Source organism: Mastacembelus armatus, chromosome 3 (assembly GCF_900324485.2).
Source record: "Mastacembelus armatus chromosome 3, fMasArm1.2, whole genome shotgun sequence".
NCBI lineage: Eukaryota > Metazoa > Chordata > Actinopteri > Synbranchiformes > Mastacembelidae > Mastacembelus > Mastacembelus armatus.
In genome coordinates this window covers 15455270-15470484 of record NC_046635.1, presented here as the reverse complement: position 1 = coordinate 15470484, position 15215 = coordinate 15455270, and the positions used below count along the sequence as shown (strand labels likewise).

The window sequence follows — 15215 nt, the reverse complement described above, 5'->3', positions numbered from 1 at the left end:
GCACCTCCCACAGGATGTTGCGAGGGACCCAGTCAAATGCCTTCTCCAAGTCCACAAAGCACATGCGAACTGGTCGGACAAACTCCCATGAGCCTCGAGCACCCTCGAGAGGGTATAGAGCTGATCCAGTGTTCCACGACCGGGACGGAAACCGCATTGTTCCTCCTGGATCCGAGGTTCGACCACCAGCCAGATCCTCCTCTCCAGCACCCTGGCATAGACCTTCCCCGGGAGGCTGAGGAGTGTGATCCCTCCGTAGTTGGAACTTTAAATTTAGTTCACTGTAAACTGATGAATGTGGGAAAAATTAACAAAACTGATAGACTGCTTTTTATCAAAATGACAACTACAGTGCAGTCTGAAAAAAGAGGAGAAGCCTGGTTCTAGGAGAAAACACCAGTGATAAAAGCAGAAATAGAGAGGCAGAGGATCCAAACACATGCACATACTGCAGAGTAGAAGATCAATAGATAGAAAAGAAATTAAGATCATATCTGCAAAGAGAAAAACAGATATATAAAAAGACACAAAAAATACAGAGAAAGATCAGCTACAAAAACACTGACTTAGGTACAAAGGGCTCCTCCGTGGTAAGACCTGCCCTACCATAAATCAGCAGGAATCTTTGTGATACTTTATGGACTGACAGGCTGAGACAGATAAGATATGTTTTAGTGAACATGAAACTTTTGGTTGAAAAAATTTACAACTACAATTACTGCACCAAGAATAACCAAAATATAATTTATTTTTAAAGTGTGGAACACGGGAAATTTGCATAAGCAGCTTTAGATACCATGAAAATGAGAAGAACTGTACCTACAAAAACTTATTAAAGAACACCCAAAGAAAGATATCACAGATACAGCAATACTATTTGAGGGAAAATGTGATCAAATCAAATGAATTCCAAGGACTTTCATGCAAAATTACAACACAGCTGGCACTGTTTGAACTTTCCTGGTTTTCTGGATTGGTCATGAAATATGATCTGATCTTCATAAAAGCCACAGCAAAATTGCAACACAGCTGGCACTGTTTGAACTTTCCTGGTTTTCTGGATTGGTCATGAAATATGATCTGATCTTCATAAAAGCCACAAGTAAACACGATATTTCTAATCTGATTTTTTTTATGATCTTTCATGGTTATATTCAACACACCCTTTAAACATACAAAGTGATCATGGAAAAAGTAATGGCAACAATGATTTGCCAACTAGTTGAATCAACCTTTTGTCGCAATAACCTTAAGGAAGCACTTGTAGTTGTGGATAAGCCATTCAGGAGGAATTTTGGATTTTGGACAGAACTGCTTCTCCTCAATCATATTCTTAGGATGTCTGATGTGAATGGCTCTCTTGAGATCATTCCACAGTATCCCTGTTGTTTTGAGGTCTGGGTTATAACTGGTCCACTCCAAAGCCATTCTGTAGATTTACGTTAGTGTTTAGGGTAATTGTCCTGCTGCTGTACCCAGATTATTCTGAGCTTCAGCTTGCAGACAGCCACCCTGACATTATTTACCTTAATCCTTAACTGGGCAAATCCATAAACACACTTTCAAAAATTAATGTATGGTTATTTTATGTCACACTGTGACTCAAATAACACAATCTTAATTTTTTTCCAAAATATGTTATTTGCTGTCTTACAGTTTGTATCCCGCAGGATACATTGCTCATTTATGGTATAAAATTCAAGACAAAATACAGGGCGACTGGACGTTTTTAAAAAACATTTTAAACAAAATTTTAAAGTTTAAATAAAAATTTAAAAAATTTAAAAAAATGTCCATCCATAGCACAAATTTACTCTGTTAGGTTTAAACAGTTCAGAAACTTTTTTCAGTGGGTGTTACTCAGTTTGGCATGATTGACTGGGGGATTTTTATCTGCAGTGGAATGCTGTGAAGCAATTTTGAGGACTTTGACCTGTGATAATGCAAGGCGTTGCACTGCATTTTTAACACATGATGAACATTTGACCAGTTGGGCACATCCTGCTCTGGCCTTTCTTTGTTAAAATAAGAAGTGCTCAATTCCATCAAACTGCATGTCATCGATGGTTCATGGAATTTTTGGCTGCTTCATGTGCTATCTACACTTGTTTTGGAAGGCCGTCACTTTGTCTCCTTAATAAAGCAGATGAGACACCTTGGTAACATCCAATATGAAGCTCTTCAGATTCAGCTCTTTGACACCGAGCATTCCTGCATCACATTGATGGAGTATATTGACAGCAGTGTCAAACAACTGCCAAATATGCAGAGATATCACCAGTGGGACTTTTTTGGAGTGCAATAGAGGGTGATAAACAGGTCTGCCAGTTCTACACCTGCCATGTCAGCATTGTACTCTATGATGATTTGTCGTGACCCTCATTTGGCCTTCCTGCCGAGGACTTTTATTCTGTATTGTGTAACGCTGGGTACGCAGCAACGGGGGAAGGGGAGTCATACTTCATATTTTACAGTGTGACGTCACTCATAGACCGTTACGGTGCAAAATGGGACACGTGATTGACGTTTGCGACGATGATTCAGCGCAATATGAAGCTACTATACAGCTAACTGTTACTGTACATGCTAACGGCGGCTTGTGGAAGAATAAAGCTGTTCTGAGGAAGAATTAGAGGCTGAATTAGATCGGTGGACACCTGAATCTCTGTACTTTTATTTATATACAGTGGGTACGGAAAGTATTCAGACCCCTTTACATTTTTCACTCTTTGTGTCATTGCAGCCATTTGCCAAAATCAAAAAAGTTCATTTTATTTCTCATTAATGTACACTCAGCACCCCATCTTGACAGAAAAAAACAGAATTGTAGAAATTTTTGCAAATTTATTAAAAAAGAAAAATGAAATATCACATGGTCATAAGTATTCAGACCCTGTGCTCAGTATTGAGTAGAAGCACCCTTTTGAGCTAGTACAGCCATGAGTCTTCTTGGGAATGATGCAACAAGTTTTTCACACCTGGATTTGGGGATCCTCTGCCATCCTTCATTGCAGATCCTCTCCAGTTCTGTCAGGTTGGATGGTGAACGTTGGTGGACAGCCATTTTCAGGTCTCTCCAGAGATGCTCAATTGGGTTTAGGTCAGGGCTCTGGCTGGGCCAGTCAAGAACGGTCACAGAGTTGTTCCGAAGCCACTCCTTTGTTATTTTAGCTGTGTGCTTAGGGTCATTGTCCTGTTGAAAGGTGAACCTTTGGCCCAGTCTGAGGTCCTGAGCACTCTGGAAGAGGTTTTCTTCCAGGATATCTCTGTACTTGGCCGCATTCATCTTTCCTTCAATTGCAACCAGTCGTCCTGTCCCTGCAGCTGAAAAACACCCCCACAACATGATGCTCCCACCACCATGTTTCACTGTAGGGATTGTATTGGGCAGGTGATGAGCAGTGCCTGGTTTTCTCTACACATACCGATTAGAATTAACGCCAAAAAGTTCAATCTTGGTCTCATCAGACCTGAGAATCTTATTTCTCATAGTCTGGGAGTCCGTCATGTGTTTTTTGGCAAACTCTATGCGGGCTTTCATGTGTCTTGCACTGAGGAGAGGCTTCCGTCAGGCCACTCTGCCATAAAGCCCCGACTGGTGGAGGGCTGCAGTGATAGTTGACTTTGTGGAACTTTCTCCCATCTCCCTACTGCATCTCTGGAGCTCAGCCACAGTGATCTTTGGGTTCTTCTTTACCTCTCTCACCAAGGCTCTTCTCCCACGATTGCTCAGTTTGGCTGGACGGCCAGGTCTAGGAAGAGTTCTGGTCGTCCCAAACTTTTTCCATTTGAGGATTATGGAGGCCACTGTGCTCTTAGGTGAGTGCTGCAGAAATTCTTTTGTAACCTTGGCCAGATCTGTGCCTTGCCACAATTCTGTCTCTGAGCTCCTTGGGCAGTTCCTTCGACCTCATGATTCTCATTTGCTCTGACATGCACTGTGAGCTGTAAGGTCTTATATAGACAGGTGTGTGCCTTTCCTAATCAAGTCCAATCAGTTTAATTAAACACAGCTGGACTCCAATGAAGGAGCAGAACCATCTCAAGGAGGATCAGAAGAAATGGACAGCATGTGAGTTAAATATGAGTGTCACTGCAAAGGGTCTGAATACTTATGACCATGTGATATTTCAGTTTTTCTTTTTTAATAAATTTGCAAAAATTTCTACATTTCTGTTTTTTTCTGTCAAGATGGGGTGCTGAGTGTACATTAATGAGAAATAAAATGAACTTTTTTGATTTTGGCAAATGGCTGCAATGACACAAAGAGTGAAAAATGTAAAGGGGTCTGAATACTTTCCGTACCCACTGTAAAGCAGTGATTGCTACCCAAATAACACAGGAACAAGTGTTCAGACAGGAGGAACCAACTGCTTCTATCAGCAGCACTACAGCTGTATTGGCTGTTTTGCATCTTTTTTTTACAATAAATACTTTTTTTGAGTAGTTTATCTATTGATTTGTATAGAAAATATGGTGTTTTACAGTTCTAAACATCCATAAAGTGTGCCAATTTTGGACTGTCGAAATGGTATAATAAGTTCCGCCTGGATATAGTCTTACAAAAAACAATGCACAAAATTGAATTTTAGCTCCTTTGTGACAAAATTTGGACCTGTATTGGTCCACAAGTGTGACACTCAATCCATTTTGTCACTAGATTCACCAGAACAACCTACATTTAGGGCTTTCTAATCAAAAACTTAGGCGAGGATTATTCAATAATTTTTATCAAGCTTGTGTCTGTGTAAGTTTAGTACAGTATGACCTAGCCATATTCTCCTTTCCAATGATAACAAACTTATCAATATAACCCTTAAAATATAAGGACAACAGCTAGTTTAATTTGGGTATGCATTTTTTGGCCTTGTGCACAAAAAAGAATGGAGTACCTATTAAGTACAGTAACAAAGTATTTGTACTTTGTTACTTCCCACCTCTGGTGCATGCTAAATTCCAGTGCAAAGAATTATGTTAAAAGTGGTTATATTTTATGCTTTTATATAATTAATTATAATTTATACATTACAGCAAAGTGTGCAGGTCTTTCAAATGTGAGAGTGCTGTCACTGAAGGTGAGGATGCAGGCAAAAATGCATGGACTGTGGACTTAACAGTCAGGAACACAAATGTAAAATTCAACATAGACACCAGCATGCTCCAGCATGGCAGTGGCACCAAAAAAAATCCGGAGACATCCGAATCTACATTCACCTTTCTCTCCTTAATGAGGCCGTGTGGAGGGAAAAGTTTATCCTCCCATTGGTGGACCAAATGCTGGGCACATATTAACAATTCACCAAAAGACAACAAAAGAACAGAGGGGGTATAAATACATTACACACAAGACTAATTGAAAACAGGTGAACCTAATCAACATAAAGCTACCTGGATCTACACAGACGACACAGGAAATCAGAACGCAAAATAACTGGAAACACAAATGCTAAACCACAACAATAACCTGCAGTCCTGGTTTACTTGGAGAACTTTTGCACCTCTATGTTCTGGACAGTCATTCGCCATCAATCAGTCCTTTTACTGTAAACGACCGTAGTTCATCAGGTTGCTTCAGACCAGGGGAACTTGTTTACCTGTATTTGGTGACACCTATTTATAGACATGTAAAAGGCTAGAGCTCGAATATAGGACAACATCGTTTACCAAGAAGCATTTTCATGAAAAAATATGTGGTGACCCCTGAAGGGAGCAGCTGAAAGGAAAAGAAGATTCGCAAGATTCGCTACTTATTTCCAGCCCTGTAATCAAAAACCTCTGTAATTTTTGTTAGGCCCAGTTTGGCCCCCAAAAGTGCAATGTATCCTCCAAGATACAGACATTTTAACATCACAATGTGACTAAAATAATCTCTAAAATTATATTTTTTCAATATTTATATATTCTTTAATCCTTAAACAGCATTACATGAAAAATAATAGTTTCAAAATATATGTGTGAATATTAACCTCATGATTAGGGGTAGTCCCCCTTTGAGCAGGTATCTTCATTTTTGATCAGAATTCTAAACAAGAATCTATGATGAAAAGTGGATGAATCTTTTTTGTTGGGGTCATTTCCCATTTATCCATATGAATGAACTGCATTGGCATTTGATCCCTGGTTAAATATAAGCCATTTCTATTGGCTTATATGTTTCTAACACAACTAATAATGGTTAGAGGTGAACAATTACAGATTTCAATAGTATACAGTTGTTTTAGAATGGACCCTTTTTAAATGTTTGTTAATCTAAGTTGAGAGCATTAACTCATAATGACTAGAACTGTCCAAGCATGAACTTATCAACTTTACTCCTTTTTGTATGTGTTTGTCTCTGGATGGTGATACACCTGGTTCTTCCAGGTCTTCCCTCTCCATCCTCCTCTCTCCATCTTCGCATTGGCAATCACATACAAACATATAGCAATCAACTAGAAAATACTCTTTAAATAAATAAAGCAAACACAGTAGGCCTATTTATGAGTTAATAAATGCAAGAAGTTGAGGAGAAATTATATTTATTAACATATGAACACACTGATGTTAGTACTTCAGAACACCTCAAAATATCAGTCAGCTGCAATAAATGTGGGCAAATAGGGTGCTGATGGCATTAGTAACTACCTTTCTGACCATCTATCCGCATTTTCATCTTCCTCTCTCTTTTTCTGTCTCCATCCTCTCTTTGTGCTGTCATCCAAAAAGCAAAGGTAGCAACCCAACAACTCAGTGCATTCATCATTGCTGCTGAATTCACTGGGATGTACTGGGGTTATATTATTATAGGTTGTCTTACTGGCTCACCTGAACCTATTTTCTTATTTTTTTATTAAAAAATATGTCCATCTGTGGGGGAGAAAAGACATTTTGAATAGATCTCGGTGTGTTTTTGCAATACTTCAATACACTATCCATACATCTAGATAATGTATGTAGTAGGTGGCCAGGATCCTGGCTTTTGGACTTCCTGCCTCACCTGTGGATTGCTGCATGAAAGCAGGTCTGCAGCCACATGCTTTTGCCAGATTGTGTGATGTTACACCATGGTGTTCACTGTCCAGCCTTGCCTGATATGGATTTCTGCCTTACCATGAACTTATGCCTGAAGGCCAAAGTCTGTTTCCTGAGCCCTCACCTGATTCTTGACGACATTACCTGATTTCTGAAGATTTAACCTGTTCCATGAAGGCCATTCCTGTTCCATGGAGGCTTAACCTGTTCCATGAAGGCTAAACCTGTTCCACGAGGGCCGTTCCTGTTCCATGTAGGCCAAACCTGTTCCATGAGAGCTGTTCCTGTTTCATCTAGGCCAAACCTGTTCCATGAGGGCCGTTTCTGTTTCATGTAGGCCGAACCTGTTTTCCTGAAAGCCAACCTGAGAGCTCACCTGTCTCCTGAAGGGAGAACCTGAGGTCTTCTCTGATTCCTAAGGATCTAACCTTACTTATGAGGACCTAACCTGATGCCTGAGATCCTAACCTAATTCATGAAGGTAATTCCCTGATTCCTGAGGACCTAACCTGATTCCTGAGCGCCTGACCTGGATTTAAGTATTAGCCTGCCGGACCTAAACTGAATAAGTAAGTTTGATTTGTCTTACTGAACATTCCCTGCCGGCTACTCATTACCTGTATCATGAATTCCTAGGAATCTGTATTTATATTTAAATTGATTCCTTCTGGTAAAGACTTTTCCTTGCCTGATAAAAAGCATTTCTACCTGCTTATCCCGTAGAGTTCAGTGATGAATTTTGAGTGGGAAAACTGTCTGTCTGATTCAAATTAAGTTGTAAGCCTGAGTTGTTTTCTTGAACTTACCTCAGCCTGCTACTGTTAGTCTTTCTTTAGTCTTTGCTAAGACTGTCTAAGACCCAAAGCCTGCTACTGTTACGTTTCATGGGCTTCCCTTAGTTTTGCAAAATATTAGACAGAAGCTCGGTTTCTAAGTTGTTTTTCTGCCTTGTATATCAATTTAACCCATAATTGGTGTGTTTGTTTGGAATAAACTCTGTTTTTCTGTATTGTTGCCAAGTTCACCTCTATCTTAGCGAATAACCTGTGTTTTAATAAACACAGCCTTTTCTGCCTCTACTGTCAAGCTTCTTATCTGAGCTCGACCACAGAAACCCCTAAACCCTAAAAAGTAATGCCAAAGTAGTCCCTTAGTTTAATCTATAAACCAGTGAGATGGCAATACTTACAAACCATGTGCTCATATTTCACATACACATGTTTTCAGCTTAGAAATATTTTGTTGATATTTGTAACTTTGGTAAGGATCATATGATCTATTTATGCAGAAAATCAGAAAACTGCAAGCAGTGCCAATAGTTTTTCTTTCAATTGTACATACAAATTACAGGAACTTCAAAAAATTTAAAAAGAAATTGAAAAGCTTTCTTGGGTAGACCAGCAAATAAAATACAATAGCTGAACACAATTGTCTGCCTGGTTGTTGTTTTTTTTATTTGTTGTTGTTTTGTTTTTTTTTAATATATAATGAAAGGCAAATTTTGCTAAATCCTAATCAAGCTTGCATTAGCTTGATGTTTCACATTAAGTACCAGGATCTTCATTATGCTGCTTTCCCTTCTAAGGCTCAATAATAAATAAAAAGATAATTGACTTTGTAAATAGATAAAAGAACTGACAGATAATCCTACCTTAGCAATAACAGCACTGGTTAAGACAGCTAACCCCACAGTAACAGCCACCAGGTATTGAGCTACTTGGAAGCATCTTCTCTTACGTTCCTTCTCAGCTCCTATGGGGTTAAGCTGGAATGGATCCCATGTATCCCTGAAAGACACCCACACATTGCTTGAGATAAATGTTACATCTCCAAAGGGTAGAAATATATATATTTTAATAGTCTATCAATAAAAATAACACCAAAGCTATAGAGTTCATTTCCTCATATGGATCAGGGTACAGATTCATGTTTATCTTACCCTTCCTATGGTTGATAATGTATACAAACCAACAACCTGAGTACAAACAATAAATGATCAAAATTAATAACCTATCAAAAATAAATTGATTTTGTTTTATTTTTGATAGGTCATTAATTTTGATGTCTGTTTGTACCAATGTAAAATGAAAGGGTTGGATGAATAACATGTAATACAGTTTTATTGATAACTGCTGAAGACTCATCAAAAATTCAGCCAAGATAGGTTGATCTTATTAATTTATTTTTTTTTACTGTGACAAAGGCAATGACCATGACAGTGCAGACAAGACTATGACTGTGCATGAATGAGAGTACAATCTGGCAACAAGGTGAGGCAACCGACAGGTATATGTACCTTGTTGCTGATTGCTCATCTGTATCAGGTGAGACTTATCACCTTATTGCCTGAGACCACACACAAACACAGAGCGACACATACAAGATAGATCAGACGCAGGTGAAACTAATAATCATAACTAAACATAAAGCTACCTGGGACAAGACCAGGTGCAACAGGAAACATAACCAAACTAAAAGTGTCATTACCAGAAGTCCATGACTAGGACCATGACACAGTGAATTTGTGCTGTAACACTAATTCACCATAGCTGGTGATATGTTAGAAAAAAGCAAGATAAATAACTATTTTCAAGTTTGATCAGACTTTAGAGATACTATGTGCATACAGAATACGTTTTTTTTTTGTTTGTTTTTTTGTTTTGGCCGACACAATTTATTAAAACTGTAGCATATATTTAACATTAAAATAGAAAAGTGTTCTTCTAACAGCAGTCAATATCTGAATGTCAGCAACAGTAATAAAAACATGCACAGCAGTGTACAGAGGAAATTAGCTGTTTCCTCAGTATAAATTATAGTCATACTAATAGAAACCTCTTAATACAATAATACAAAATATATTGCTTAATGAAGAAGGAGGGAGACCAAGAACAATGAGTCTGACAAACTGAACTACATGGGCAGAACTCCAAGCACGTCGGTCAAACACTAGTCATTGTTCATCACCTAGGTAATGCAATCGCTATGTGATGTTTTTAAACTCTACTCAAAGGTCACATAATATCCTCTGTCTTTCAGATACTATTAATGGCCACCTTTATAAAAAAAAAAAAGATATGTGATAACCTTCAAACATAGCATTTTTTTTACCTGTGTCTTCCCTCTCTTTTCTTTCCTCTGTATTTTAGTTCCTCCATTGTGCTTGTCTACTCCACTTCAGTATTATGATGGCCCTGAAACTGAAAGTTGAAAACTGTAAAAAAAGTATTTTTGTATGCATATACATATATTCATATATTGTAAACTGAACCATGAATACAAGATAGAAAATTTAATTTAGTTAAATGATGGTTAGCATGAACCTATGTGAATCATGTACAAATATAGGAAAAAAGGAGAAATGTACCTTGAAGCCGTGACTGTTTTTCTAATGGTTAGATCCTTTTCTTCAAGTCTTCAAAAATCCACCTAAAGCGCTGCTCTATATCACTAAACCTTTACCTGCAGTTCATCACCACCTCATCAAACTCAAACAGTCCCAAACCAAGGTTTTAATTGTTATTTTGCCCTTTGTCCATCTGCTTATCTGGCCTTGGGAAAGAAACACCCATAAAGTCATTCAGGTTCAGCCCATTCAGGTGTGTGTTTGTGTTCTGATCATCATTGTTTGTCTTCCAGACCAGGAAGCAGTTGTGGATGATAATCTGGCATACCAGGCATTTTCCCAGTGGGCTGAAAAACTTTGGGGTCACTACCATTTAATTTAGTGTTAATTGAATTGATTGAAATAAATGTTTCAGCCAACAACTAGCCCATAGAGCAAGGACACTGGTTAATTTCCTGTACTGCACTGGGAGTCAGTCAGGAGTGAATGATTGCAGTGGTTCACTTACAATGGTACATTTGCACACAGAGTTTATTTATTACTTACTTGGGTGGTATCTCAGCAATTGTGATGCCCTATCTGGGACAAAAAAAAGACAATTTTTTGCACCAATACAGCCCTGCTAGGAATTGGGTATATGGAATTAAGAGATATTGATGGTTAACCATAAGCATAAAATACAATAACCACCATGACTGAGGTACATTACTCTGTGTGTGTGTGTGTGTGTGTGTGTGTGTGTGTGTGTGAGATCACTGACTAAAAATGTTCAAGTTATTTATCCAGTGTTTATGATGTGCAGTAAATAGGTACAAAGATCATTTACCCTGAATCACACAGAGCTGGACTCCACTTTGTTTCCATTATTTCATAACTGCTTGTACCACACTATGGACACACACACGTACATACACGCACATATTTTTTTGTAAACCTAGTCAGGTTTCAACGAAACTCCATTCTAACATTTTATATCAAAAGCATTAGTAATTATTACAAGTAGCCGCCCACATTTCAATTGTATTTTAATTTTTATATTTATTTGTACAACATAAGATCAAAGCACTCTGCCTATAACACTCAATAAATCTCTCTTGAGTAAGCACTTTATGAGAGTGGAGAGGAAAAACTCCCTTTAAGGGAAGAAATCTTTAACAGAACTAGGCAGCAGGTTGGCAGTGTCTAGGGCAGTGGAGAGCTTGGGAAGGGAAATAAAATGTGCAAACTTAGAGGACCAGTCTTTAACAGTCAAGATGAAATTATTACCTTGGGATGGTGGAAGTCCAGTGATAAAATCGAGGGCAATGACAAGGGTCATGATGGGACCGGTAGGGGCTGAAGCAGTCCGGGTGCTGGTCGGTGTGAGGCCTTTCCTTGTGCACACACTGAGCAGGTGGATACAAAGTCTGTTATGTTCTCTGGTGTGGTGTCGGTGAAGGAAAGGAGGGAGGACCCAAGTGCGGAACACAACATGCTTTTATTCTCCCTGGATCGTCCAGGGCTCAGGCAAACACAAATAATCTCCGCTGTTCAGCGGGCAAGCAGACAGGACAGAAACGGGAACGGGAAACACAGGCTGTCGTACACCTCGCACACAGACGCTATACGTATCATTATCAATGCGGGGAACAAAGGAAGCCGGGGGATATTTATACACACAGAACTAAAGACTAATTAACACCGGTGAACATAATCCTGCTAATGAACAACGGAAACACAAAGTTACCTGGGACTAACACAAAGAGGCGGAACACAGGAAACTGACCAAAATAAGGGACAGACAGGAAACGGCGATCCCGGGGCCCAGATGTCCTTGTCCAGGGACAGGCACCAGAATCTCCACTGTACCAGGTCCTTGGTGTGGGTGATTCCTGGGTGGCAGGCAAGCTCGACTGAAAGGGCCCACAGGAGTACCTGAGATTGGACAGAGCTAGGTACAAACAGTTTATTAGTGAGGCCAGTGCCTGGGTCAGGTTCATGTAACTGGGCTTGTTTTACCTGGTCTTCTATTTCCCAGGTGACCGATGCTACCACGCAGCAGGGGGGCAGAATGGGCGTGGGGCCACGTTCTGTGGAGGTAAACTGGCAGGAGAGGAGGGCTAGGTGTTGCGGGACCCCGGGTGGTAGGTGGTAGGTGACGGTGAACTGAAACCTGTTGAAGAACAAGGCCCACTGCACCTGCCGCATGTTTAGCCACTTGGCAGACTGCAGGTAGGCCAGGTTTTTGTGGTCAGTCTACACGATGAAGTCAATTCAATTTAATTCAATTTTATTTGTATAGCGCCAAATCACAATACAAATCATCTCAAGGCACTTTACAAAAACTAATATGAAGGGATATTCCACCCAGTGCCAACATTCTTCCAGGGCGAGCTTAATGGCTAGCAGTTTCTATATTGCCCACGTAGTAGTTGTGCTCAGCCAGTGACAACCACCAGGAGAAAAAGGCACAAGGCTCTGGGACAGGATAGCCCCAACTCCTACGTCTGAGGCACCAACCTCTAAAATAAATTGCTGTTGAGGATAGGGGCCGAGGTGAAGCGTGCCTTTAACTTCTTAAAAACTGCTTCTGCCTCCAGAGTGATAAGCACTTTTGGGAATGTGAGCTGGGTAGAGGCTGGGCCATGCTGCTGAAGCCCAGAATAAAGCAAAAATTAGCAAAGCCAAGGAACTGTTGTAATTGATGCTGGGTCGTGGGTCGTGGCTACTCAGCCACCGCGCTGACCTTACTAGGGTCAGCTCGGACTCTGCCACTTTCAATCATGAGAAATGGGATTGGGCAGTGAAAACTCACATTAGCAAACCAATTTTCAAGTAGATGCTGCAGTACAAATCTCACTTGCAGTCGGTGCTCCTGCAGCGTCCGTGAGAAAATCATGTCATCCAAGTAGACGAACGTGAATTTGTTCATGAAATCGGTCACAGAGTTGTTCCAAAGCCACTCCTTTGTTATTTTAGCTGTGTGCTTAGGGTCATTGTCCTGTTGAAAGGTGAACCTTCGGCCCAGTCTGAGGTCCTGAGCACTCTGGAAAAGGTTTTCTTCCAGGATATCTCTGTACTTGGCCACATTCATCTTTCCTTCAGTTGCAACCAGTCGTCCTGTCCCTGCAGCTGAAAAACACCCCCACAACATGATGTTCCCACAACCATGTTTCACTGTAGGGATTGTATTGGGCAGGTGACGAGCAGTGCCTGGTTTTCTTCACACATACCGCTTAGAATTAACGCCAAAAAGTTAAATCTTGGTCTCATCAGACCAGAGAATCTTATTTCTCATAGTCTGGGAGTCCTTCATGTGTTTTTTGACAAACTCTATGCAGGCTTTCATGTGTCTTGCACTGAGGAGAGGTCTCCATCGGGCCACTCTGCCATAAAGCCCCGACTGGTGGAGGGCTGCAGTGATAGTTGACTTTGTGGAACTTTCTCCCATCTCCCTACTGCATCTCTGGAGCTCAGCCACAGTGATCTTTGGGTTCTTCTTTACCTCTCTCACCAAGGCTCTTCTCCCACGATTGCTCAGTTTGGCTGGACGGCCAGGTCTAGGAAGAGTTCTGGTCGTCCCAAACTTTTTCCATTTGAGGATTATGGAGGCCACTGTGCTTTTAGGAACCTTGAGCGCTGCAGAAATTCTTTTGTAACCTTGGCCAGATCTGTGCCTTGCCACAATTCTGTCTCTGAGCTCCTTGGGCAGTTCCTTCGACCTCATGATTCTCATTTGCTCTGACATGGACTGTGAGCTGTAAGGTCTTATATACACAGGTGTGTGCCTTTCCTAATCAAGTCCAATCAGTTTAATTAAACACAGCTGGACTCCAATGAAGGAGCAGAACCATCTCAAGGAGGATCAGAAGAAATGGACAGCATGTGAGTTAAATATGAGTGTCACTGCAAAGGGTCTGAATACTTATGACCATGTGATATTTCATTTTTTCTTTTTTAATAAATTTGCAAAAATTTCTACATGTCTGTTTTTTTCTGTCAAGATGGGGTGCTGAGTGTACATTAATGAGAAATAAAATGAACTTTTTTGATTTTGGCAAATGGCTGCAATGACACAAAGAGTGAAAAATTTAAACGGGTCTGAATACTTTCCGTACCCACTGTATAAAGGACTGGAAGATGGCAGGAGCGTTGGTGAGCCAAACGGCATCACCAAGTACTCAAATTGTTCAAGTGGCATCTTAAAGGCCATCTTCCACTGATTGCACTGCCGGATCTGAATTAAATGGTACGCATTCCGGAGATCGAGTTTTGTGAAAATAGTAGCCCCTGCAGCAGCTTAAAAGTTGATGAGTACCTATTACGAACCGTGATGGTGTTAATCACGGTTCAAGATAGTTCGGGACAATGAGACCATAAGACAGACAGTGCAGAATGAGTTCGACCGGAAAATGTCAGTCACATGTGCTACAATTCCCGGACATTGATGTTCATGAGAAGGCTAAAACGTACACAGCCATTCTACAGAGATATTTGTCAATGGTGAAACAGGGTGAGAGTGAAAAGGATGTGTTAACATTGTCTCTACCGGCCTCACCAGGAGTTACAGCTGATACAGGTGCCACGGGTAGTGTGAAAGATTTGATTGTGGAGAATGTGTTGAATCACATGCCCAAAAGACAGAGGAAAAATGCAAGAACACGATTTGTTTGTCAAGACTATCCCGTCCATTAGGCATTCTAAAATTCCTCTATATGGGTAAGTAATGGTTGGGTAATTAATCTATCTCCGAGCATTATATCGACCTGTGAGAATAATGTACAGCTGGGGTAATTAACCAACCCAACATCAGCTCCGTTTGTGATGTTGGGCCCATCAGGATTTGTAACCTTCACACGTAGATACAGATGAGTGTCAT

The 15215-nt window shown here is 40.3% G+C and overlaps 1 protein-coding gene across 1 annotated transcript in view; it reads right to left on the bottom strand.

Moving 5' to 3' along the window:
- Positions 1 to 10487, bottom strand: part of chs1 (chitin synthase 1) — a 67520-nt gene extending 57033 nt beyond the window's left edge. The window contains exons 1-3 of the mRNA XM_026294133.1: positions 10379 to 10487; positions 10123 to 10211; positions 8663 to 8798 (exon numbers count right to left, since the gene is read on the bottom strand). Of these exons, the coding sequence (XP_026149918.1) occupies positions 8663 to 8798; positions 10123 to 10169 (183 nt within the window). The 5' untranslated portion in view covers positions 10170 to 10211; positions 10379 to 10487. The remainder of the gene's footprint in view (positions 1 to 8662; positions 8799 to 10122; positions 10212 to 10378) is intronic.
- Between the last annotated feature and the right edge of the window lie 4728 nt (positions 10488 to 15215).